The sequence below is a fragment of the Leucoraja erinacea genome, chromosome 14 (genome assembly GCF_028641065.1).
Source record: "Leucoraja erinacea ecotype New England chromosome 14, Leri_hhj_1, whole genome shotgun sequence".
Lineage (NCBI taxonomy): Eukaryota > Metazoa > Chordata > Chondrichthyes > Rajiformes > Rajidae > Leucoraja > Leucoraja erinaceus.
Window position 1 is genome coordinate 10,335,412 of NC_073390.1, and position 27,082 is coordinate 10,362,493.

At 40.8% G+C, this 27,082-nt stretch overlaps 1 protein-coding gene across 2 annotated transcripts in view; it reads left to right on the forward strand.

The window, feature by feature from the left end:
• The first annotated feature begins 1,097 nt into the window (after positions 1-1,097).
• Positions 1,098-27,082, forward strand: part of meltf (melanotransferrin) — a 69,249-nt gene continuing 43,264 nt past the window's right edge. Inside the window, exons 1-7 of one of the 2 annotated variants that reach the window (XM_055645576.1) lie at positions 1,098-1,472; positions 9,305-9,462; positions 15,364-15,463; positions 16,059-16,244; positions 19,095-19,251; positions 19,727-19,794; positions 23,806-23,993. In XM_055645576.1, coding sequence (XP_055501551.1) covers positions 1,424-1,472; positions 9,305-9,462; positions 15,364-15,463; positions 16,059-16,244; positions 19,095-19,251; positions 19,727-19,794; positions 23,806-23,993 — 906 coding nt within the window. In that variant the 5' untranslated portion in view covers positions 1,098-1,423. The remainder of the gene's footprint in view (positions 1,473-9,304; positions 9,463-15,363; positions 15,464-16,058; positions 16,245-19,094; positions 19,252-19,726; positions 19,795-23,805; positions 23,994-27,082) is intronic. The other variant, XM_055645577.1, reaches the window with a different exon arrangement.

Sequence of the window (27,082 nt, forward strand, 5' to 3'; positions counted from 1 at the left end):
ATTGGCACTTTTGTTCTGTGAGGAAAACTGGAGACTTTACTGAATTGGCTGCATCGAGGCCATTAGGTCATGTGATAGGAACAGAATTAGGCCATTTGGCCCATCAAGTCCACTGCCATTCAATCATGGCTGATCTATCTCTCCCTCCTTGCCCCATTCTCCTGCCATCCTCCCCATAACCCCATGGCACCGGTACTGTCAATACAACAGTGCAAATCATATTTAGTCAAGTGCTTATGCAGTTAAATCCCCTTTGGAAGGCTCAATTGGTTCTGCTATCTAATTTCCCTCTATTAGATTAGAATATTTAGTTCCCCATCAGAGAACTTTATCAATATCAACAGTGAAGATTGTGGTAAGCTATTCTATTTCACTTTTACAAATAAAACAGATCAAATTGGTTTAAAGGAGGAAAGACCTCTTGGGTATTTGCTAACTCTATCAACCTTTCGGGTACTGGTGAAGTTAAGTCAAGGGATTTGAGTGGTCAGCTGATTTCTGAAGCTTTCCGATTTTTGTTGAGACAGCTTATCTTGAAATGAAATAATTTAAAAAAAGTTGTTTTTCAGTCTGCCTCACAATATATTAGGAATCTGACCATGAGCTCATCGGAGTATGCAACGTTTGCAGGTAGTCCCTGGAAGTGGTCTATGGGTGTGTCTGAACTTTTGCAGCCAACGTCGCTCAGAAAAAATAAATAGAAAGTCCTCATCGCAGCATGAGTGTTTGGCATGTTTGGGAAAGACCAAAAAGCAGTGAGGATTTCATTTCCATCATTAAGATTTTGAACGTGTGAAGCAATGAATGGTTTTGAAAGTTGTTTAAAATCTTGAAATTTACATTTTGTGTTTATAAAAAAAGTGAATAATTTTCATTAAATGATGTCTCTTTCTACAAATTTAAAACATTTGTAATTCTCACTTTATCAATAATGTGTGGATAATTTCAATTATGAGACTATTTAACTCATCCATCACAACATGTATGTATTTCTTTTTCAATAAACATATTTTCTTGCCGTTATATGCACAGCAACATTTCCAACGGATTAAGGAGTGCCCCTTTAAAAAAAAACCAGTGAAACACAAAGTATGCAGTGTATCAGGTTCAGAAAGACGCGCGGGATCGTTGAGCACAGAGCTGAACGTCCTTGTTTCATGCACAATCTGGTCTTGAAAATACATCTTTGGGCTTTGGCGTTAAATTAGGAGGAAAGTTATTTAACTTTTCCAGGTTCATCACATAAAACTCCAAAGACCTATTGCAATTGACAATATGATTTGGGGAAAGTCCGAATCTTAACTCCCGATAAACGCCTCTTCTTACAATCATTAACCGGACAAATACGAAGTGGGGCACTGTGAACTGTATAAAAGGGAGCTGAGAAAATCAAGGTGGAATCGTCCTCAACCCTGGTCACACCATGCGGTTTTCCACTACTGTGTGCATTTTAGTCGGCATCTTCACTTTAGGTAAGTACAATAAAGTCTTTCAGTTATAGCCAAACTCAAAGTTGTAACGTGAGGCTAAAAGGCAGAAAAGGCTACCAACCAAGTCGATAATGCTCAGTCTGTTTGGACAGGGCTAATGCGGAGGAATCCAAGGAAAAAGTTTCAAAATAATTAGAGCGCAGTACCTTATGTTGTAACAAGCAGAAACTAATTTAAAGTATTCTTGAATATTTGTCATTTATTTTTTGTTGAAAGAATGTAAGATTTATATAACTGAATGCCCTTTTGGACTTTTATATGACCAATATAACCTTAACTACGTGGGATGTTGCTCCTCCAAGACTATCATTAGGGTAAATTGGGATTCAAATTCAATTAACATTACCATATAACCATATAACAATTACAGCACGGAAACAGGCCATCTCGGCCCTACAAGTCCGTGCCCAACAATTTTTTTTTTTTTTTCCCCTTAGTCCCACCTGCCTGCACTCATACCATAACCCTCCATTCCCTTCTCATCCATATGCCTATCCAATTTATTTTTAAATGATACCAATGAACCTGCCTCCCACTTCCACTGGAAGCTCATTCCACACTGCTACCACTCTCTGAGTAAAGAAGTTCCCCCTCATATTAACCCTAAACTTCTGTCCCTTAATTCTGAAGTCATGTCCTCTTGTTACAATAAATTCAGATTTGAATTCAGCGTGCCAAATCCAAACTCTGAATCTGCAGAAGGAGAAAGGTATGGTGACTCTGCACTAACCTACCGCAAAGTCTGACACATACTCAGTCACTAGAGGGGTGGCTGACACTGATTACACTTGTATCTAGACTGGCAAAGAGTGATGCATTAAGATCAGTCAACTAACATGTGCTACAATACACTGTATGTGGAATTAAAAGAGCTTCAACACATCCTACCTGTCAGCTAATAGATTACTTCTCAAAATCCTTTTGTTTGATGGACCCAGAACCTATGTACAATCCTACTACAACTTGTCCAGTCATGGCTTGCTAAATACCCAGTGACTCGGACTGAAAGGAAAAAAACTGAAGTACACCAAGTTTAGGCAGGCAGGATCATTCAAATCCCTCGATGAGTGTTAAAAGTGTAGAGGGATATCAGGGCGTGCAAAGAGGGCATGAGATCAAAGGAAAATCCCAAGAGATTCTACAGGTACATTAAGTGTAAAAGCGTGGCTAGGGAGAGAATGGGTCCCTTAAACATCAGCATAACTATCTATGTGTGAAGCCACAGGAGATGGGCATGATTTTTAAATAATATTTCTTATCAGTCTTTCCTGTGGAGAAGATCGTGGAAGTTAAGAAATTGAGGCAAATGAATTGTGATGTCTTAGACCAGAAGCAAATTACCAAAGAGCAGGTAATGGTGTCTTGAAGTGCATTAAGGTGTATAAGGTGTATAAGGGGGGGAGGGGGGGAGAGGGACTGGAAGCAAACAAAAGACCAGGATAAGTCATGGCCGTCAACAGATGACCTCAGACCAGATAGGGATGTCCCCTGATAGGCCAATTGTTGGCTAGGGACGGTGATTCCAAGAGAGAAACATCATTGCGGAATGTGGACTGTTAGTGGAGAAAGGTGGGGAAGGGGAGAAAAGACAAGGGGAGGGAAGACTGTTGTGAAAAATCACAGCAGGATCATGATCAGCTAGGTAAGTGCATCAAGGGATGGCAAATGGTATTCAGTTTAGCTAAGTGTGACGTGTTGCATTTTGGGAAGTCAAACCAGGATAGGACTTTCATTGTGAATGGTAGTGCCCTGAGAAGTGTTGTACAACCGAGAGAGCTAGAAGAACAAGTACATAACTCCCTGAGAATGGCGTCAACAAAGTAGACAGGTGGTGAAGGCGGTGCTTGGCATACTTTGTTTCATCAGTCAGTGCATTAGTATGTTGCAGTTATACAAGACTTTAGTGAGGCTGCACCTGGAATATTATGTACAGTTTTGGTTACCTTGGTAATGAAAAGACGTCATCAGGCTGGAATGAGTGCAAAGACAATGTTTCAGGACTCAAGAGTCTGAGTTATAAGGAGAGGTTAGGCGGCCTAAGATTTTATTCCCTGAAGCAAAGAAGACTGAGGGGGACTCGGATAAGGCGAATGCACACTGTCTTTTCCCCAGGAAATGGAAATTTAAAAAAATGAAATGGCATAGGTTTATGGCGAGAGTGAAAGATTTAATAGGGACGATGGGTAACTCCTTCACACAGATGATGGTGTGTATATAGAGCGAGCTTCTGAGAAAGTGGTTGGGACAGGTAAAATAAAACCTGTAAAAGAAAAAATAAAGACAGGTACATGGATAGGAAAGTTTTAGAGGGATAGAGTGGCTGTGGAGAGGATGTTTCCACTAGTGGGAGAGTCTAGGACAGGAGGTCATAGCCTCAGAATTAAAGGATGTTATTTTAGGAAGGAGATGAGGAGAAATGTCTTTAGTCAGAGCATTTTGAATCTGGAATTCTTTGCCACAGAAGGCTGCAGGCCCAGTCAGTGGATATTTTTAAGGCAGAGAGAGATAGATTCTTGATTAGTACAGGTGTCAGAGGTTATGGGGAGAAGGCAGGAGAATGAAGTGAGGAGGGAGAGATATATCAGCCATGATTGAATGGCGGAGTAAACGTGATGGGCTGAATGGCCTAATTCTATTGCTTATGATATGGGCCAAACATAGGTAAATGTGACTAATGTGCATGGGCATCTCCGTCAGCATAGGCAAGTTGAGCCGCAGGGCTTGTTTCCATGGTGTTTGGCTCTATGACACTCGCAAAGACATACAAAGGTGGCCTTGGCACCAACCTGGTTGCCCATCTTGTTTGTCAGCCTTTGAAATACAAAGCTACTATTGTTAAACCCAATCATTCACCTCTCGAGATAATGAATGGTGTGTCAATGGTACTTCCAAGCAGCATTGTCCAATAACCTGCTTACTCATGCACAGTTTCGGTTTTATCCGGAACACGGCTCTAGACAACAGAAATTGGTTCAAATATGGAGTGTAGAACTAAATTCCAGAGGGGAGGTGAAAATGGTTACCTGTGGAACTAAGAGAGCATTTGACCAAATTTTCATCAAGAAGCCAAAATGAAATTTCAGACGTTGTGCGATCGAAGGGAAAATTATCTGGTGGTCTGAGTCATACCATACAAAGTAAGTTGGTTTGGTTGTTGGAGGATAATTATCTCAGACGCAGACCATCACTGCAAGAATTCTCCAGGATAACCTGTGTCCAATATGCTCAGTCATGTTCAGCTATTTCATTAATGACCCTTTCATCCATAATCAGAAATGGGGATTGCACAATGTTCAGTTCCTATCAAAATTGCACAGCAAATGAAGCTGTTCATGCCTGCATATAACAAGATATAGATAAAAAGATTACAAGATCAAATCTAGATAATGTGCAGGCAAGGACTGGTAAGTGTGTATGTATCAGAAATACTGGGCAATGACCATCTCCAACAAGAATCAATGGCATTAACATTGCCAAGTCCCTCACCACCAATGTATCATTATTGACCAAAATCTCAAATCAACAAATCATATGAATATTACAGAAGATAGATACAAAGTGCTAGAGCATCTCAGTTGGCCAGGCAGCATCTTTGGAGAAAAGAAGCAGATGACATTTTGGGTTGGAACCCTTCTTCAGACACTTATTCGGTATAAACCAGCATATCTCCTACCTAGCAATATGAATATTCCTGCATATTCTTATACCTTCGGTACAAACCATCAACTGCAGTTTCTTCCTACACATGCGATTATTATATCTGTAGGAGCATGTCACGAGTGTGGTATTTTGCAGTGAGTGATTCGCCTCCCAATGCACAAAAACTTTTTACACCTTACAAAATACAAGGAATACTTTAGACTTGCCATGAAGAATGTAACATCAATAACGTGGAAGGTTGACACCTAACAGAGCAACATGACTTTCTTGATTGACACCCCATCCATAACCGAGACATTAATTTCATCAACCACCATTGCATCGTGGCCACAGAGCACACTAACCACTAGGTACACTTCTGAAGATGGGTCTCGACCCGAAACGTCACCCATTCCTACTCTCCAGAGATGCTGCCTGTCCTGCTGAGTTACTCCAGCTTTTTTTGTGTCTATCTTTGGTTTAAACCAGCTTCTGCAGTTCCTTCTTACACACTAGATTGACTTCAGTGACTCTGCAAGACTACTTCAATAACAACTCCCAAATCAGTCACTTTTACCAGTAAAAGAACTGGCACTGCATATGCACCGTAACAAAGATTTCCCTCCAATGTCCACAATATCCGTACTTAGAAATATATTGCCATTCCTTTATTTTGACAGTGACAACATCCTGGAGCTCCGTACCCTACTGCACAGTAGAAGTACCTTTACTGGAAGGACTGCATATGTCACAGAGCTCTGTCATTTTCCATGATTTTAGTTTGGTTTAGTTTAGAGTGCTAGAGCATCTTCAGTTGGCCAGGCAGCATCCTTGGAGAAAAGAAGCAGATGGAAACCTGTTCTTTGGCCCACCAAGTCCGCACAGATTAATGGTCATCTGTACACTAGTTCTATGCTACACACGAGGGACACATTTTCAAAGCCAATTAACCTACAAACATGCACGTCTTTGGAATGTGGGAGGAAACGGGAACATCCAGAGAAAACCCACATGGTCACAGGGAGAAAGCTCCAACTACGTACTGACAGCACCATTGGTCAGGTTTGTAAGGCAGCAACTCAAATGCTGCGCTACTGTACCATCCTCCGCTGTACCACTGTGCCACCCTTATTATGATATTAATGTTGACCTTGTCAATAGCACCCATATCCCAGGAAGATTTTGTTTCAAATAAAAGCTCTCCCAAACTCAAATTAGATGAAATATCAACATAATGCAAATAGGATAGTACATGTTGGCTGATTTACAATGCTAATTTTACACCTAGTTATCAATTTGAAATTGTATCTCAAATTAACACTGATGCGAGGTTGGCTCTTGTTACATTACTTATCGTTACAATACATTCAAGGTTTTTGTTCCTTATGTATGGAGAAACATTTCTTATCTGCTGTTTTTCCTATTAAATTTACAAGATCATGAGCTCTCATGAAGGGATAGGGCTGTGAATACATGCCTATTATTACAACATGTTCATGGAACATGATATGGGTGGGAAACAGGAGTCAAAACATTTGTGAGGTGAGTCATGTCATGTAATGAGAGCTTGCACGTGTGACACTTTAATGCAAAATTGTTCCTGCTGTTCAAATGGAATTTCAATCAGAATAAACAAGTTAATGAAAAAATGATGACATCTCATACAAATATGTTTAATTGCACGTGGTAATATCTAACATAATTTAACCAAATTCATATGGTTAAACATTAAGAGCAGGTTATATTTGTTACATTTGCCAGGTATAACTGATATGAATCAATGAACCATATAGATTTGTTTAATGGATTATATAGGATTTAGCTCGTTGTCTTGAAATCTTCCTAATTTGTATTCCAGAAGACTCAATGGAGTAAAGGAAGGTGGCTCGATCACCATAAAGTAATTCTCTTTCCAAACCACACTGTTCAATTATTAAGACAAAATCATTTAAATGGAATGTTGGGATCAATGGTTAAGCATTTGATTTTTGACTTAAAACTAGTTTTGGTTGTTCAAGGTTGTTGCAGAATTCTCTGAAGAGCACAGATTTAAAGAATGAGATGCTTGTAAACATTAAGTCTGATGCAGAAATGGATGGACAAATCCACAGCAGAAGTAACATATATATACTCACCAAGCCGTACCCAATACTAGTACGCCAACAATTTAAAAGCCATCAAGTGGATAGAATTTAAAGCGCACAATTTGCTATGAGGGGGTCAAGAATTTAGAGCACTAGAAATTCAGACATACAGTGGCTTGCAAAAGTATTCATACCCCTTGAACTTTTCCACATTTTGTCACGTTACAACCACAAACGTAAATGTATTTTTTTGGGATTTTATGTGATAGACCAACACAAAGTGGCGCATAATTGTGAAGTGGAAGGAAAATGATACATGGTTTTCAAATTTTTTTACAAATAAAAAAACTGAAAAGTGTGGCGTGCAAAAGTATTCAGCCCCCTTTATTCTGATACCCCTAAATAAAATCCAGTGCAACCAATTGCCTTCAGAAGTCACATAATTAGTAAATAGAGTCCACTTGTGTGTAATCTAATCTCAGTATAAATACAGCTGTTCTGTGAAGGCCTCAGAGGTTTGTTAGAGAACATTAGTGAACAAACAGCATCATGAAGCCCAAGGAACACACCAGACAGGTCAGGGATTAAGTTGTGGAGAAGTTTAAAGCAGGGTTAGGTTATAAAAAAATATCCCAAGCTTTGAACATCTCAATCCATCATCCGACTGTTCAATCCATCATCCGAAAATGGAAAGAGTATGGCACAACTGCAAACCTACCAAGACATGGCCGTCCACCTAAACTGACAGGCCGGGCAAGGAGAGCATTGATCAGAGAAGCAGCCAAGCCAAGCCATGGTAACTCTGGAGAAGTTGCAGAGATCCACAGCTCAGGTGGGAGAATCTGTCCACAGGACAACTATTAGTCGTGCACTCCACAAATCGGGCCTTTATGGAAGAGTGGCAAGAAGAAAGCCATTGTTGAAAAAAAGCCACAAGCCATGTGGGGGACACAGCAAACATGTGGAGGAAGGTGCTCTGGTCAGATGAGACCAAAATTGAAGTTTTTGGCCTAAATGCAAAAAGCTATGTGTGGCGGAAAACTAACACTGCACATCACCCTGAACACACCGTCCCCACTGTGAAACGTGATGGCAGCATCATGCTGTGGGGACGCTTTTCTTCAGCAGGGACACGGAAGCTGGTCAGAGTTGATGGGAAGATGGATGGAGCCAAATACAGGGCAATCTTGCAAGAAAACCTGTTAGAGACTGGGGCGGAGGTTCACCTTCCAGCAGGACAACGACCCTAAACATACAGCCAGAGCTGGAATGGTTTAGATCAAAGCATATTCATGTGTTAGAATGGCCCAGTTAAAGTCCAGACCTAAATCCAATTGAGAATCTCTGGCAAGACTTGAAAATTGCTGTTCACAGATGCACTCCATCCAATCTGACGTAGCTTGAGCTATTTTGCAAAGAAGAATGGGCAAAAATTTAAGTCTCTAGATGTGCAAAGCTGGTAGAGACATACCCCAAAAGACTTGCAGCCTTCCACTTCACAATTATGCACCACTTTGTGTTGGTCTATCACATAAAATCCCAATAAAATACATTTACGTTTGTGGTTGTAACGTGACAAAATGTGGAAAAGGTCAAGGGGTATGAATACTTTTGCGAGCCACTGTATTTTTAAGTTTCTGCAGCCACTTTGATACTTTCAGAATCACACGCCAAGATCAGTTATTAAGTTGTCCATATCCTTGTATATCATTAACTTGCTTGAAATCTGAACTTTGGATCATCTGATAATGCCATTTGTGGCTTCACAAGCCTACGTCTTATTTAATCATTGCTTTATATCTGTAACTTGACAAGTAAAGGAAATCATGGCGAACATGCCACGTACAATAACTGTTTCGGAGCTCTGCCATTTAAAGAGCTGAACACAAAGCCTTTCCTCACATCCAGCGGATTTAAAATAATGAATTAAATATGTAGAATTATTTAATTGTTCCCTCCAAAACAGTGGATCTTTCTGCATTCGAGGTCTTGCATTGAAGCATTGTCATTATAAAGAATTACTTTCAGTAGGCACAGAACCCCATTTAGTGATGTTAGTGTGTATTGATCAATTATCTTTCATCTTTCCAGCAGCAAATGGGTTAACAAAGCTTCGATGGTGTGTTACTTCTGGTCCTGAGATGAAAAAGTGCAACCAAATGAAGGAAGCCTTTGAATCTGCAAAAATTCAACCCTTGATATCCTGTGTCACTGGAAATTCAGCGATGGATTGTGCAAAAAAGATAGTGGTATGATTATCCTTTCCCCATTCCTAAAACTTCTGTGCAAATGGAATGACCTTGCATCTGGATGTATTTCATTAAAGTAGTTTGCTTCTCTGAATTTTAGTTATATCATTTCTTATAATTACTTTTCTTACTTGAAAAGTAAGTTCCTTCCATTGTTGACATGTGGAGAAGGAAACAAAGTTAATGATTCATGCTGATGACCTTGCATCAGAATTGGGAGAATGTTGGGGGGAAAAAAAGTTATAAATGTCAAAGAGAGAAAGGAGAGTTGAAGAGAACAAACAATAAAGTCAGTGATAGGGTGGACACAGAAAGAGATTGAATGACCTAACAGGCGGTGTGCTCTGAAAGATGATTATAATGGCCAGTGAATAACTAAAGGTATACCTGGCAGTGTTGTGCTTGGATAGGCTGAATGAAATCTGAAATTACCGGAAAAGGTGAGAGGAAAATTGCTGTCTGCTGGAATTGTGAGATGCAAGATTAGAATAGGTGATTACTTAAATGTTGAGCCCATGCTGCAATATGCCTCGTCAGAAGATAAAATGCTGTTCTTTGAGTTTCTTTGGAACAATGTTGAAGGGCAAAAACATATAGATCATAATGAGAGTGTGATGGAGAATTAAAGTGACTGGTTTAAATCGGCCTTATGAACTAAATGGAAGAGGAGTAGGGTTGGATTGGGAGTTGAGGTGCTCAGGGTGGTGTCTAATCAGAGAGAGAGTAGCAGGATAATTTGGGGATCTGTGTACCCAGGATACAGTGCATACATTCTTGTTTCTGCAAAATACACAAAGTGCTGTAAAGCTGCATAAACTCTCGCAGACATGAATCCACAACCATTAGCTGCTGGGTTAAAACCCGGATATTAAACCTGAGGTAAACAACCTGAGGAATTGAGGAATCTGCCTCTAGGAGGAAGTTTGGTTATCTGTCCCAGTCGGACCACTAGAAGTGACAGGGTGCAAACAATATGGCATCATATTCAAGATTTTAAAAGATGAAATCTCACTCAAACCAAAGCTCCATTTTGGGGGGGGTTTAAATCTCGCTACAAATATTTTCATGCCGTGTGTGTGAATGGCCATCAATTCCTTGCGTTCTCATCCTTCTCCCTTATTTCATTCTCAATAGTTCGTAAAAAATCAGAAAATAACCCATTTGTTGTACAAAATCTGCACTAAGACTAGCTGGCTCAATGGGCATTCCTTTTGCAGCACCTGGTGGAAATAAACAGGATGACTTACATTTTCCAGCCAACCACGTTATTCACATCTCTAACCACAAACCAGAAAACGACCTAAAATTATTTCCGATTGCAAACAGCGTCGGACAACTAATAACTCAGTTGCCCAGACAACCCTCAACTCGGCTGAACAACTGAACATCAGAATCGTATATAGGAGGTTACTAATTTCATCGAACAATTCAATTCATTCATTTACAGGATTACAGGGAAAGCCAGCATCCCTAGGTGGTAATGAGCCATTTTGTTTGTGCTGGTGCAGTCTGTGCAATAATGGCACTACTACATTCATGCTAGATATAGAGTTACATGATCATAAATTAGGTAAATGGCAGAATAATGAGACATTTCCAAGACGGGTGACTTGGAAGAGAGCTTGGAGATGGTAATATTATGTGCTTAATTGCCTTTTAGTTCTAGATGTTAGAGCACAGCAAGAGGGTGTATGTGTGGAATTGGTATTTTTAAAGTGGAGAGTGATTAGATTCTGGAATAGTAGGACGTCAAAGGTTATAGGGAGAAGGCAGGAGAATGGGGTTGAGAAAGAAAAATAGCTCAGCCATGATCGAATGATGGAGCGGACTCAATGGACCTAGTGACCTAATTCTGCTCCTATGTCATGGTCTAATGCACTGTTGATGCTGAACAGGCAAAGGGGTATACAACAAAGTGAAATACTTGTCTCAATATGCTTCAGTGACCATGTTAAGTAGGCCATAGTCTAGGTTATTTCAGCTGGAGCAGTCCTTTGCAACATCTGTTAAGCCTAATTCTGCACAGTTTCAAGTTTAAGGAGGACTTCCCTGAAGATGTCCCTGGCCAACATTCGAAATGCAAGTTGTTTACTTACTGACTTTCCACAACAATGGCAACCATCTTAACTTAATCTAATAACTTTGGCTTGACTTGATTCTCTTCACCCATGCACCAAGTACCCAGCCTTTACAGTTCCACAAAGCACCGAACCAGCAAATGCCACACTGATTACCTGACCACATCACCCACCCAACAACTAATTCCTCACTTAGCCCAACTCTCCCCTCATTGGCAGTCCCAGACTGTCCCCACCACCACTGATGGAGGAGTTGGACCTCAGTTCATGCTGCCCAATCTTCTCCCTCTTCCTTGGGATATCCACCGGAATTTCCTGATTTTTTCTGCATGCTCTGGACTGGTATGGCAAACAAAGTAAAGGTTTGATCTCACAAAACACTGATTTAGAAGCTGTTCACCAGTGATTTTAGTCGAGTGACTATTTTATGAGTTTCTGAAGTCATTGCTAACATCTGTTATTGTTACACATTATATTAAGACAATAAATTCAGAATATTATTTTGCTGTGATCCTTGAGGAATAACTCTTCCCGTTTTGATTGTCATGCAGACTTTTGCTGTATCATTTTAAAGCTAGGAATACATTCTCACTTGCACTTGTTTGAAGTAATATACTCGGAGAAAAGAAAATGTTTGGTAATGATCATGTTGGCTCCTTATTTATTTGGCCTGGCTTAAAAATAGATTGAAAGAGTACAATCAAAATCCATTTGACATCGAATGTCAATACAGTATAACATAAATTTTAACTTTCGTGCGATCTGCTGTTCAAAACTGATCAGTAACTCGGTAACCTAGGCATCGACCCCTCCCTCTGCAACTGGATACTGGACTTTCTAACCAACAGACCCCAGTCTGTGAGGTTAGACAAGCACACCTCTTCAACCCTCATCCTGAACACCGGCTTTCCACAGGGCTGTGTGCTGAGCCCCCTCCTCTACTCCCTCTTCACCTATGACTGCAGACCTGTACATGGTACTAACACCATCATCAAGTATGCAGATGATACAACGGTGATTGGCCTCATCAGCAACAACGATGAGTCGGCCTACAGGGAGGAGGTCCAGCACTTAGCAGCATGGTGCGCTGACAACAACCTGGCCCTTAACTCCAAGAAGACCAAGGAGCTCATTGTAGATTTCAGGAAGTCCAGAGGCGGCACGCACACCCCCATCCACATTAACGGGACGGATGTGGAACGTGTTTCTAGCTTCAGGTTCCTGGGAGTCAACATCTCCGATGACCTCTCTTGGACCCACAATACCTCTACTCTGATCAAGAAGGCTCTTCAGCGTCTCTTCTTCCTGAGGAGACTGAAGAAGGTCCATCTGTCTCCTCCTCAGATCCTGGTGAACTTCTACCGCTGCACCATCGAGAGCATCCTTACCAACTGCATCACAGTATGGTATGGCAACTGTTCTGTCTTCGACCGGAAGGCATTGCAGAGGGTGGTGAAAATTGCCCAACGCATCACCGGTTCCTCGCTCCCCTCCATTGAGTCTGTCCAAAGCAAGCTCTGTCTGCGGAGGGCGCTCAGCATCGCCAAGGACTGCTCTCACCCCAACCATGGACTGTTTACCCTCCTACCATCCGGGAGGCGCTACAGGTCTCTCCGTTGCCGAACCAGCAGGTCGAGGAACAACTTCTTTCCGGCGGCTGTCACTCTACTCAACAACGTACCTCGGTGGCCAATGCCAATCACCACCCCCCCCCCCCCCCCCCCCCCGGACACTTATTATTATTTGTTCAAATCGTTTGCTATGTCGCTCTTCCAGGGTGATGCTAAATGCATTTCGTTGTCTCTGTACTGTACACTGACAATGACAATTACAATTGAATCTGAATCTGAATCTGAAAATAGACATTCTGAATATTTTCAATCCTATCATGCCGAATTAGTTAAATGCCCAATACTGGTTGATGAATTAAAACAATGCTGGGTATGCTCAGGAGGTCAGGCAGCATCTATAGACGGAGAGTATGCGTGGAAAAATGAATTAAACAATAATTGAAAAGCAAAAGATTACAGATATTGGAAATCTGAATAAAATAAAAATGCTGGGGGTGCTTAACAGTGCTCAGACAGCAACTATGGAGAGAAACTTCTCTAGTTAATTGCATTACTGTGGTAACTTTCTTTGATGTATAATTAATTATGTTTAATCTGTGATGCAAAATATTACATTCCTAAATTGGATGGTTGGATATGCAATTTGAATGAGCATCGTTTGTTGTGTATCTTAATATATAGGCAGCCTTAGCACTGTTCCTGGACTTCCTGATCCATAGACCATTATCAGGATAAGTAACATAACATTCACCATGATATTTCTCAGTACCGGTGCCCAACAAGGCTACAATCATAGCTTTTTGCTCACAACTGTGCAGTCAAATTCTGTGCTGACTCCAAGTTTGCAGATGGCAGACCTATAATGGTGAGATGGAGAAAAGTGATAGAGAGCCGAGTAGTATGTGTCAAGACAAAACCCTCTCAATCTTAGCAAAATAAAGGAGTAGTCATGAACTTGAGGAAGTGGGTTGGAGTACATGCCACAGTGTGTATCGAAGGTGGTGAAGTGGTGATGGTCAAGAGCTTCATGTTGCGAGGCTTAAACATCACCATCAATGCACACTAATGCTATGGTCAAGAAAGCACACCAATGTCTTTACTTCCTCAGAGGGCTAAGGAAATTCAGCATGTCTCCAGTCACTCTTACCAATGTCTACAGGTGAACCACAGAAAGCATCTTACCTGGATTCACCATCGCTCCCATTGACTCCATCTATTCTTCACACTGCCTTGGGAGAGCAGCCAACTTAATCAAGGACCATTCATATCCCAATCACATTCTTTTCTCCTCTCTCGCATCAGACCGACGATACAAAAGCTTGAAAGTACCTATCACAAGATTGAAGAACCGCTATAATCTTCTCCGCTATAGTCAGACTTTTGATCGGAACTCTCACACTGGGGATGAATTTCTCAACCTCCCAAACCACCTCTTTGTGTACCTTGCACTTTAAAAAAATCTGAACATTGTCAGTAGCTGTAATACAATATTCTACGCTGTTTATTTTCACTTTTGCACTACCTGATGTAACCATGTGTGACATGATTTGCCAGGATAACATGTAAAACATTTTTTAATACGTTTTTCTCAGGAGGCGTGATAATAATAAACCAAGACGATTTTCAATACCCTGGACGATTCTAAGTGTACTAATCCTTCTGAAAAATACTTGAGAAAATATAATCCAGTTTTAAATGGTTCCTCTGCCAATTGCCTTTATCTTGTAGTCATAATCTGTTACATATTATCCATTGAATATTAATCAATCGATTTCAACTGTAGCTCAGCTGAATATTTAACAGTTAAGCGAAGATTATGGTTATGTTGCACTGTCCAGAGATTTTAACAGAAATGTAGGGTGGAATGTAAGTGTGTGAGTTAATTTATTTCAGGTGAGATGTTAAACTCAAGTTCTGCCTGCCGTTTAGGTGAAGTTTAAAAATCTCACAGTACTGTGCCATTTCAGTAAAGAACAGAATGTGCCTTCCCAAAGTATGTGGCAACATTTAACCTTCATCCAACGGCTAGGAGAGATTATTTGAATATTAACACATTTGTTGTTTGTGTGATCTAGTGCACAAATGGTTACATTTCCCATATTGCAGCGATGAATACATTTCAAAAGTACATAACATTTTGTGATTTTTATGTGTGTGAATGCAGATTCTTTCAATAATGAGACTCTACTGCTATTTCTCACTATTCAAAATAAAACCTTTCGACTGGTAAATTTCTTCAATCGTTTAAACAGATCAAAGAAGCAGATGCGGTGTCTTTAGATGCCGAGAAGCTTTACCAGGCTACAAGGGGACATGAACTAAAGCCAGTGGTTGGAGAGCAGTATGATCCAGGTATTGCATTTATAAAGTTACAAAGATACTTAACATTAATAGGGTGCACAGTCAATACATCCATCCTAGACTTAACTTTTATGAAGTTAAAGGAGAGACTTTGTCATTTGAAAAATCACGTCAGTTGTAAATTTGTGTCAGAGTCCATGTAGCATTGGGAGCTACAGAATTAGGTGTGGGAGAAGGCATCTGGGGGAGATTAGATTTGAGGAGGTGGAAAATATAAAAGGAACATAATGTGATGTTTTTTTTACTGCACTAATAATCCAGAAATCTTAATTTATTTACTTGGTTGCATGTTGTCATGGAAAAGCTGAATCAAATATTTAAATTAACATCCACCTCCTTGCTTATTGCTTACCTGCTTCCTTCCACTGCTATTAAAATTGGCAGTTGCATTTGGGATTATTGATTGGGTGTTAACAATATCTGCCACATTTTAGTTGGAAATTCAAGAGTTAACTATTGTGCTTAGTACAGTTTTTGATGTGGCATCGCAATTTTATTAAAGTTCCAGTAACTCCATATTAAAAGTTTATCAGATTTGCCGTGACTCATGTTGATGTTAATTTTTTTTTCTTTCTCATTCCTTTAGAAGCTGGAACCTTTTATTTTGTCGTAGCCATTGTTAGAAAATCAGACGAGGCAACCACTATCAGCAATCTGAAAATGAAAAAGTCCTGCCACGGTGGATACGATAGCGTGGCAGGATGGAAGGTTCCTATCGGTTATCTGATTTACAATAGGAAAATACCGGTGACGGGTTGTAAGATTCCTCAAGGTAAAGCTTGGGTCTTAAAGTTGTATTTAAATGCTATTGCATCTCACTTTCTGTGAGTTAGTGTTAGGGTAATTTATGATCAGTATCTGGCTCGTCAATCACCTCAAACTCATTTGTTTCTACCCCAGCCTCTTATTGGTCACTGCCAATCTCCATCAACCTTCCTCCTTCACCCTATTTCTGTCTTGCTATCTGCTTTTCTTTCATCAATGGTTTTACCCATTTGTTTGCCTGTAATCCCATTCATATCCATCTTTCATTCTCGATCCCTGCACCCCCTTTCTTTTTGTTTAATTTCTGGCATTTTCATTTTGGCTTTTTTTTTCATTTAACTAGTCCTTTTGAATTGCATTCTTTTAATTTTGATAGACATTGTCACTGAGTAATCAGAGTGCATTAGCTGGATAACTGGGCATTGTATTCTAACTGTCAGAATTTGCAGGTCCAATCATTTGTTTAATCTTGGTGATCTCTTGGCCCACAGTGAAAATGACTGGGAATCCATCACAAAGCAGATAAGAAATATTCAATTCAATAGCCTGCAAAGATTACTCACGAGGAGTGACGGCTAGATTTAAATGTACTCATAAAGATTAGTGGTGAGATATGGTCTAAAATATCAGGAGCCTTTACACTGTTTAATAGTTTTTAAACTTTTACAATAGTTGTTTGAATAACTAAGCAATTATTAATTGACTTGATAAGTGTGAAGGCAAGGCTTTGAGTGATATGTTGATGAACATGAATGCTAGAACATAAGGCTAATATTGTTGAGATGATGCTGAAAGTTGCAGTAGTGAGAAGGGTGCACACCTTTCCTCTCTGTTACATTAAAGCAAAGAAAACCATTTCAAGGTGTTTAAGAGACAACAGAGGAGGAGAGCCAGAAGAAGCGGCTAACTGTTGCAATCATATAATCATTATCGCTGTTAGTTTCGATGCATGAAAGGTGTAAGCCTTGCAGTAGATGTTACTACTTTTCAATTAACTATCTACAGTGAAGAGCTCATTAAAGTGGGTGTGAGGCACAGTGACCAAAATACCTTTCGAAAAGGACATCGCCCATTGATCTCACTACCTGAGATCTCACTTTCCCATCCTTTGTAAGACATAAGAAATGGGTGCGTGGGGTGAGCAGACATGGAGGATCCCAATGAGAGAGACACTTATCATGTGTGAACCAAACTATGGTGGTAGCACAATTCTTGCTGCAAAATGCCATGCGTGGTGGGGAAAAGAGCAAAGGAAAACAAAGAAAGAACAAGAGGATAGTATAGACTCAAAGTACTGTTTTAGATCTTAAAAGCAGAAATTGCTTTAAATTAGAGTGAAAGTTTAGAGATACAACAGGGAAACAGGCCCCACTGAATCTGCCCCGACCATCGATCACCCTACACTAGATTTATCCTACACACTCGGGACAATTTACAGAAGCCAATTAACCTACAAACTTGAACGACTGGAATGTGGGAGGAAACCAGAGCACTCAGCCAAAACCCAATATTCAAGGTTAATGTCTAAGATTAATGACCTATATCAGAAGCGAAGGAGGTCAGTGATTTAACAGTCTGGAAATTTTATGGAACACTCTTGAAGTCATTTACATAAACAACATTCAGCTTATTTTGCTTCACACTGATGAGTGTGTGATTTTCAAGTTGCATTTTATTTTCCATCTCAAGGATTCAATTGAATATTTTATAAAGCTGCTTAAGTAAGTGTACTGGACTTCTGATTGTGACTGTCAGGTAATCTGTGGCTGCAATGTGCCTGACTGCTGACTGAGTTAGCAAGCTGGGCCTTGGGTGAACTTTGAATCACCCATTGGTCATCAGTGCGGAGCTAAGGCTGCATGATGCAGATGAGATGCAATTCCTAGTCCCCCTGGGTGAGTGTCAAGAAACCCTTGGAGACATTTCCAAGTTGTGTCCTTTTCTTAAGGTGCACACGTGTCTAACAGCCACTTCTCTCCACATGACCACATCAAGTCAAGTCAAGAGAGCCAAGAGTGTTTTATGTCATATGTCCCAGATAGAACACTTAACTTCTTACTTGAACATCATCAACATTTAGACAGGTACATGGAATAAGACAGTTTGGAGGGATATAGATCAATTGCGGGCAAGTGGGACTAGTGTAGCTAGGACGTTGGCTGGTGTGGGCAAGTTGGGTCGAAGGTCCTGTTTCCACACTGTATCACTCTATGACTATTTTCCATGAGAACTGTATATTTAAAATATATAGTACAGTCTTTTTAAATGCATGAGCATCCCAACTAACATAGACCAAATCTCATCACTAGTTTCCTTTCACCTTTTCCTCTGTCCCCCATATTTCACAACCTCCCCTTGTATTTCTCCTCTACCCCAGTGATTCTCCTCGAGTAAGTGGTACTTCACGCACTCAAGTATGCCCTATATAGGGAGACCAGACCTTAATAGAAATCTGCTGTAACGCATCACTTTCCATTTATGCCATGCTTCAACCACATTATATTTATTTTGCATTTGGAAATGTCCAGTTTTTACCAGTTTCTGATTCATTGCAGGAGCTTTAAATTGATTTAATGTAAATGAGGAAGTATAGCTGGAAACAAACATGCAGATTGGTCAACCGGTTCACTGTTTTTTGTTTTACAGCCATGTGATAAAAGCTTTGGGGTATTTGAAAGACCAGCGGTGTTTTTCAGTAGATTAAAAAATAAAATCTGCCCGGAGTCAATGCAATAGTCTGATTTATAAATCATTAACTTAAAATCAGTGTTTTTTAAGGCGGACTGTCAAGTAATCTGGATTAATCTGATCTCCATGTTATGTTATTCGTTTATTTATTTTCTTTCTTTCTTCCTAGCTGTGAGTAATTTCTTCACAAAAAGTTGTGTCCCTGGAGCACAAGGTGTGGATTACCCATCAAGTCTTTGCCAATTGTGTATCGGTGATGAACAGGACAAGTACAAATGTACAGGGGATTCCAGGGAGAGATATTATGGTGACAGTGGAGCATTCAGGTACATAATGTCCACAACTGTCATTTTCCTGTTATATTTTATAGCCGTACGTAGCACATATAGAATAAAAGCTAACTTCTTATCTTGCCTAAGGAGTGAATGTATGGTGTAGTACTAATGCTTACAGTCCGCATTCTCAGATTGATATCTAGTCTAATTAGTTGGTGCTGTCTTACCCAACTCTCCTCTGTAATGAACTGACCTTGTCCTTCAACCTGAGAATATAATGTTCTTCCCTTCCTCCCTTCCACTAAAACCAATAACGAGTGTGTGCAATATTCTGCTCTTTTAGCCTCTGTTCCCACTTATCAGCAATGGGAATACAATGTAACAATAAAGGGGCATTTCATGAGCTTTCGTTACTGGTTGCTGAAGGAGAAAATGAATCATATTGCAAGGGTTATCTGCCTCAATCCTAATACTTTACCATCAAACATGTCTTGACTATTTCATTGTTCCCCTTGTTTCACTTCAGGTGCCTAGCTGAAAATACAGGTGATGTCGCCTTTGTTAAACATTCCACTGTCTCGGATAATACAGATGGTGAGTGATGGGGTAGCACCTTAATTACACTGTGAGTTGCTTTACTCATGTGAATTGCATGAGCAGTTCTATGCTTGTGTTGCACAAAGAATTGTATCATGTTTTGAAAATGCAAATAGATTAATTGATCACTAGATAGACACAAAATGCTGGAGAAACCCGGCGGGTCAGGCAGCATCTCTGGAGAATATGGACAGGTGACATTTTGGGTCGGGACCCTTCTTCAGACCCACTGAGTTACTCCAGCAATTTGTGTCTATCTTTGGTATAAACCAGCATCTGCAATTTCTTTTCATTACATATTGATTAATTGATAGTTCTGCACTTGTGTTCTCTCAATTGCTATTAACTTTGAAGAAATTTCTGATCTGTTCTCTATTGTTCATTGATGGGCTTCACTTGAAGGTGATATAGAATGATCTAATCAATGAAGAATTGCTCCATGATTACAGTCGCTGCCCTTTGTTGAATCTCTTGGTTTGGTTCAAGCTGATTACTATTGCCCGAGTGTTAATATCTGAAGATGCATCCATAACTGAGATTCCCTTCACACAGAAATGCCTCTGAACTAGAGCCCAGGGACATGGGGAGTGAGAGCGTGTGATTTACCTTTGGCCTTGGGGGAATTTTAAGTTCACTTTGACTTTCAGAAGAAACTGACTGTAGCTTCAGATGGTTTATTTATTCAGCACAATTTAGAGATAGATTGCCAAGTCATTATACCAAGATGAATATTTATAACAGTGAGGTCTTGTGTTACTGTTGATTATGTGAAAAATGTGAATGCTTTTGGCATTACTGTCTATTTCAAGTATTTTCTCCGTTAAGGTATCTCAATTACTGCTGAACAGGAAATTCTATCAGCTGAGTTTTCCTTTATGTAGATTGGTCCCACAATTGATTTCTTCTCTTTCTCACCTTCAGACTCCTTTCTCTGCCTCTTAAGAGTAGCCACCATGTTTAGGGATTTTCTCATCACAACTCTTGACATAAAGCAATGGGCTGCCTCCTTGATTGGACCCTTTGCCACTTTTCAGCATACTGCTTTGTTTTATTTTCAAGTGTGATACTTTCCATCTAACCATTTTACTCAGTGGTTTTTATCCCGCACTAAATATACCTTAAGATAGAAAAGTGGAAGCAGAACAAGGGCGTTTTGTTATCTGAGCGTATCCTGCCACTCATCAGTCTGAAGGGAGTCTGAAGAAGGGTCTCAATCCGAAATATCATCCATTCCTTCTCTCCAGAGATGCTGCCTGTCCCGCTGAGTTACTCCAACATTTTGTGCCTATCTGCCGATCCAAAGATTCACTACTCGCAGGGTGAAGACATGTCTTCTCAGTTCAGTGTTTAGACTTGAGAGATACAGCATGGAAACAGGCCGTTCGGCCCAGTGATCACCCCGTACACTAACACTATCCTGCACACTAGGGACAATTTAACCAAAGCCAGTTAACTTACAACAGAGTGTGCGGGTGTGGGAGGAAACCGGAGCACCTGGAGAAAACCCACTCGGTCACAGGGAGAACGTACAAACTCTGTATAGACAACACCCTTAGTCAGGATTAACTTATATGTTCCACATGTTATGTCTTAAAATAAACCCTATCGTTAGTGAAACGTAATTTCCCTCTCATAAATCCATGCAGATTCTGCTCAATCCTATTATAGCTCGTAAGATGTTTTGTTACTACATCTTTAATGTAGATTCCAGCAGCTACCCAGCAGATTTTAGGCCAATAGTTAGTAGTTCTCTCTAGCTATTATGAGCCATTGAGTCATTCAGTACAGAAGTATGCCCTTTGGCCCAACTCACCCGTGCTAACCAAACGCCCATCAGTCCGACCATATTTGCTGCTGATAATTGTACTGATACATCTTTTCATACCATTTCCTTTTACATACCAACAGAAGCTCTTGTGATCTGTTTTTATTTTTCATTGTCAGTTTACTGACAAACTCTATCCTACCTTTTTCATGGTCTTCTCTTGCTGAGTTCCATAATGCTTCCATTCTTCAGACTTAGTTCAGAGATAATGCATGGAAGCAGGTGCTTTGGCCCTCCAAGTCCACGCTGGCTATCAATCACCTGTTCACACTAGTTCTATGATATCCTGCTTTGACATCCACTCCCTACATACACACTATTGGCCCTACAAACCTGTACGTCTTTGTGGATGTGGGAGGAAACCCACGCAGTCACAGAGAGAACATGCAAACTCCACATACTACAGCAGCTGCAGTCAAGATCAAACCTGGCACTGTGCACGAAGGCAGGACTGTGCCCTCCCCCACCCAGATCTACAGTTATTTCTGACTACTCTCTGTGGAAGATAGATAGATATACTTTTAAAAATGTGTGTCTGTGTGTGTACGCGAGTGAGAGAGAAAGCGGCTACTGCATTACTCTGACTAAGGTTAAGTTCATGACTTGGGGTGCAAAGTGCAATTTGATACTGAACCTTGATGTGCCCAATGGATTTAGCAAGCAGTAAAGGTACGATTAAAGGTTGTCTTGTGTTATGCTCCAGAATAAGTATGCACTCCAAGCGGGATTTGAACCGGCTACCCTCCGGTCGCCAGCCGAACTCTTAGCCCATTGTGCTATCTGTCGCCCATATTTTTTAGAGATACAGTGCGGAAAAAGGCCCTTCAGCCCTCCCAGCCTGCGTTGAGCAGCGGTCCCTGCACACTAGCACCATCCTACACACTAGCCCAACTAACCCACTAACCTGTACGTCTTCGGAATGTGGGAGGAAACCGGAGCTCGGGGAAAACCCATGCAGACATGGGGCAAACGAACAAACTGTACAGACAGCACACGTAATCAGGATTGAACCTGGGTCTCTAGCGCTGTTAGGCAGCAACTATACAGCTGCCCCATTTATATGTTTATTGTTGAAATACTTTTCTCTACACTCGTATAAGAAAAGCATTTGGGAGCTCTCTCTCTTATCTGCAATGTTGGCCTGTGAAGTGTGATGTTTGTCACTAGTATCTGAAGGATTGTTTCGATTGCAAGTGCTTGAAAGAATGGCATTCTGCCAGCTTGCTCAGGGTTGGCCTTAGCACAGTTTGAAGCTCCTATATAGGATGGCGATGATATAAGGCCACCAGTAGCATATGCAAAGTCTTGGAACAGTGCCTGACTGAGAGGCATGGCACACTGTGGTACTGAGAAATGACTGTTTGTAATTGTGAGTCCCTGACAGCTGTGTGTTTGTTCAAAATTTACTTGTTCTATTCCCGTCTTTGTTTTTTTTCCATTTACGTACTGGTGTCTTACAACAGATTTCTAATTGATGCAATCTCTTGGCTGAAGTGGCACAACTCTTGAACTCAAGTCGCAGACATTCGTTCACTATAGACTAGGTTACTTGTATTATTTATTGGTTGGACTAAAGTTAGACACTTGGTGTGAAGGAGTGCAAGACGTTGAATTGCATATAAACCACAACGATCACTGCACTCAGCTCTAGATTTTGGACTACTAGGTGGATTGACCTGCATGAACTGGGCTTTAATGGTAATGAACAGATGAGAAATTGTTTTTGTTTTCCACAGAGAAGAATCCACCATACTACAATTCCCACAGAGGAGGATGCTCTTGGAGTGTACAAGATATTCTCACTCCCTGAATGATAGTCAAATGCAGCAGAATCTGTAGATATCTCCACCTTTTTCTCAAGGGAGACAATGCAATACTGATTTCCTACAATGAAGCATGTACATCAGCCCTAGCCCACATGATGTCAGGCTATCAAAGTGCTTGGATTCCTTTGTTTTCTCCAAACCATCAACAATTGAAACCTTGTAATTAATCACCTCCAACATATTGCTAGTAGTGCTAAAAAACTGTGGTTTGTTGTACTGCGGACTTGTTAATTGGATCAGAATCTCATTGTTCTCTGTTGTTCACTGTGCTAAATCTTAGGTACTTGGGGAATTAAATTAAGTGGAACATCACATCATTATCATTTGCTCAAAGTCTACCATTAAATTGTTTTTCAGGAGCTAATGTCTCTCCATGGGCAAAGGACCTGAAATCTACTGACTATCAACTTCTGTGTCGAGATGGAAGCCGTGCTGAAGTTTCGGACTGGAAGGCATGCCATCTCGCCAGGGTGCCCACACGTGCAGTTGTAGTGAGAATGGATACTGATGGCACAGCCATCTTCAATGTACTAGATGCAGGTCAGGTACGGAGATGTTTTTGCCAGCTAAGTCAATTTGTCAGTTTTCATCTTTAAAAAAAAATGTATGTTTAAATGCAGCTTGCTTTGGATGAAAAATAGGATGGATGAAAAATAGTATAAAATATTTATATACGCATTTAGAGTTTAAAGATTTACAGCATGAAAACAGGCCCTTCTCCCCATTGAGCACATCAGCCATCAATCGTTTTAGTCTTTAGTGCGGAAACAGGCTCCTCGGCCCACCTAGTCCGTGCCCACCAGCGATCACCCGTACACTAACAATATCCTACACGCTAGAGTCAAATTATGATTCTACCAAAGCTAATTAACCCACAGCCAAAGCACCCAGAGAAAACCTACGCAGTCATAGGGAGAACGTACAAACTCAGTACAGACAGCACCCAGTCAGGATCAAACCCAGGTCTCTGGCACTATAAGGCAACAAATCTACCACTGCACCACTATGCCGCCCTAAATCACCCATTCAAACAATCACTCATTCTATGTTATCTGACTATCCATAGTTGGGTAATATGAAGATAAAGACTTATGAAACTCTTATTAATCCACTGCAGCTTTTCTGGAGAATTATTAACTATTGGTGATTATTAGAATGGTTTGCCATTTTAATAGAAATGGCATTTGTGAAAAAAATTCTTCTGTTTGACTAGACGGCGGAGGAATTGCTTTAAGAGAACTATTGGCAATTAGCAGTGCCATGCAATTATGAATATAGCAGATCAGAATTTCTTCCCTGCTGTTATCAGACTCTTAAACTGACCTCTTGTATGGTAGGGATGAAACCCTGATCTTCCAATCTACCTCATTTCAGCTCCTGCACTTAAAAAAAAAAAACTCTTCCTTTACTCTATTGTAAACGTGTTCTGCACACGGTTTCCTTTCACTTTGTACTACCTGTGGTACTTGAGTGGATTTTGACTGTGATCACATGTGGTGTTTTTATTTGGATAGTAGGCAAGACAAAGGTTTCACTGTACCTTGGGCACTGTGACAATAAAACGGGACCAATATATCAGCACAATTAATAGTTTGTTTGAAGTCTCAATGTCATGCAATTACGATGCTTCATTTCTGTACTTTTAAATCGGGCTCTGCCAAACCACAATATTGAACCAGCTGCATCGGGTAAGAACTGTTCTCATTGCATTCTATTACCCATGCTTAATGCCACGTGTCCACACAAGTATTATTAACCTATGTGGAACAGCACTGTCCATGTTGAAGCCTGACCTACTCTGATGCATCCATGCTCTTGGCCATTCTGTGGAACAGCTCAGAGTTATTCTACCTCAAAGCTCTTTGGGTCCATGGTTTCACTTTAACCTTTGACTCATTTGGTATCTCAAGAAAAAAAAAAAACATTTTCCTATCTTTGTCAGCCTCACTCTTACACACTCTTACAAACATTTCTGTTAAAATGGCAAACCATTCTAATACCTCCTTCTAAACCTACATCGCTCTTTCTTACTGAGTACCAGTGCAAACAATTTTCATCAAATCTGCTCATAAAGATTTGGCAAAATGATCTCCACCTCGCGGATACAGAGCTCCAGATCTCGGGCTCCTGCTCTTTCCTCACTCTGCATCTGCCTATTGTCTCCTAGAGTGCTATCATTTCCTCAGGAGATCTTCTTTCCACAATATCCAGCTTGATAGTCTTCAAACACTGCAATGTAAGGGGTGGCACAGTGGCACAGCTGGAGGAACTGCAGCCTCACAGCACCAGAACCCGGTGTTTGACACTGAGGAAGTGAAATATAGAGCTAGTGTGAAATGGGTGATTGATGGTTGGCATGGACTCAGTGGGCCGAAGGGTCTATTTCCCTGCTGTATCTCGAAAGTAAACTAAACTATACATACTGCTTCTCATTCCTCCCCGAGGTGCACAAACTATACTGTTGAACCCATGGTTTCAGCCTGCCTTTTTCTTGTAGAACTTATTTCTTTCTGCCTTTACTCTGTACTACTTCCTCTTTTCAGTCCCTTCCACTGCCACTTTGCCAGTTATCATTCACTTTGTGCATCTATGCAGCTACACCATGTGGCAGTAGAGTTGCTGCCTTAAAGCCCTGTCCCACGGTACGAGTTCATTCCAAAAGCTCTCTCTCGATTTTGCCCTGATTCGAACTCAGAGATTTACGGTAATGGCCACTCGTCGGTACTTGGGGCTCTCGTGAACATGTTGAAAAATGTCCGCGAGTCTTCCTGTGCTTGCCTGCCGTTAGCGAGTCTTCCCGAGTTAGCGTTACGAGTCGCTAAGAGACGTCCCCGAGCTCCGACCTACCCGCTACGTTCATTCTCCGTGCTTACCATGAGTTTGATTTTTTTAAACTCGGGAGAGCTCTTGGAATGAACTCGTACCGTGGGACAGGGCTATGACAGAAACCGGCCAGAGACCCTATCTTGAATACGGGTGCTGCCTGTGCGGAGTTTATACGTTCTCCCTGTGACTGAGGGTTTTCTCCAGGTGCTTCGGTTTCCTCCCACAAACCAAAGACATGCAGGTTTGTAGGTTAATTGACTTCTGTAAAATGCCCCTAATTTGCCGGACGTGGAACTAGTGTCTGGGTGATTAATGGTCAGCGTGGTCTTGGTGGGCAAAGAGCCCGTTTCCAGGCTGTATCTCCAAATTAAATAAAACATCTCACATCAGGATCATTTGCGGGTGCCTATTTTATTTCAGACTCTTAACCTTTGTAGTTTTTTGATTTTTCTTAATGAACCAACTGACCTATCTCTCATTGATACAAATTAATTCCGAACAAATTTGATGGGTCTCTGTCTTCCAAGAAGTGGTAGTGCAGTACACAATTAGACAATAGACAATAGGTGCAGGAGTAGGCCCTTCGAGCCAGCACCGCCATTCAATATGATCATGGCTGATCATCCCCAATCAGTACCCCATTCCTGCCTTCTCCCCATATCCCCTATTTTTAAGAGCCCTATCTAGCTCTCTCTTGAAAGCATCCAGAGAACCTTCCTCCACCGCCCTCTGAGGCAGAGAATTCCACAGACTCGCCACTCTCTGTGAGAAAAAGTATTTCCTCGTCTCCGTTCTAAATGGCTTACTC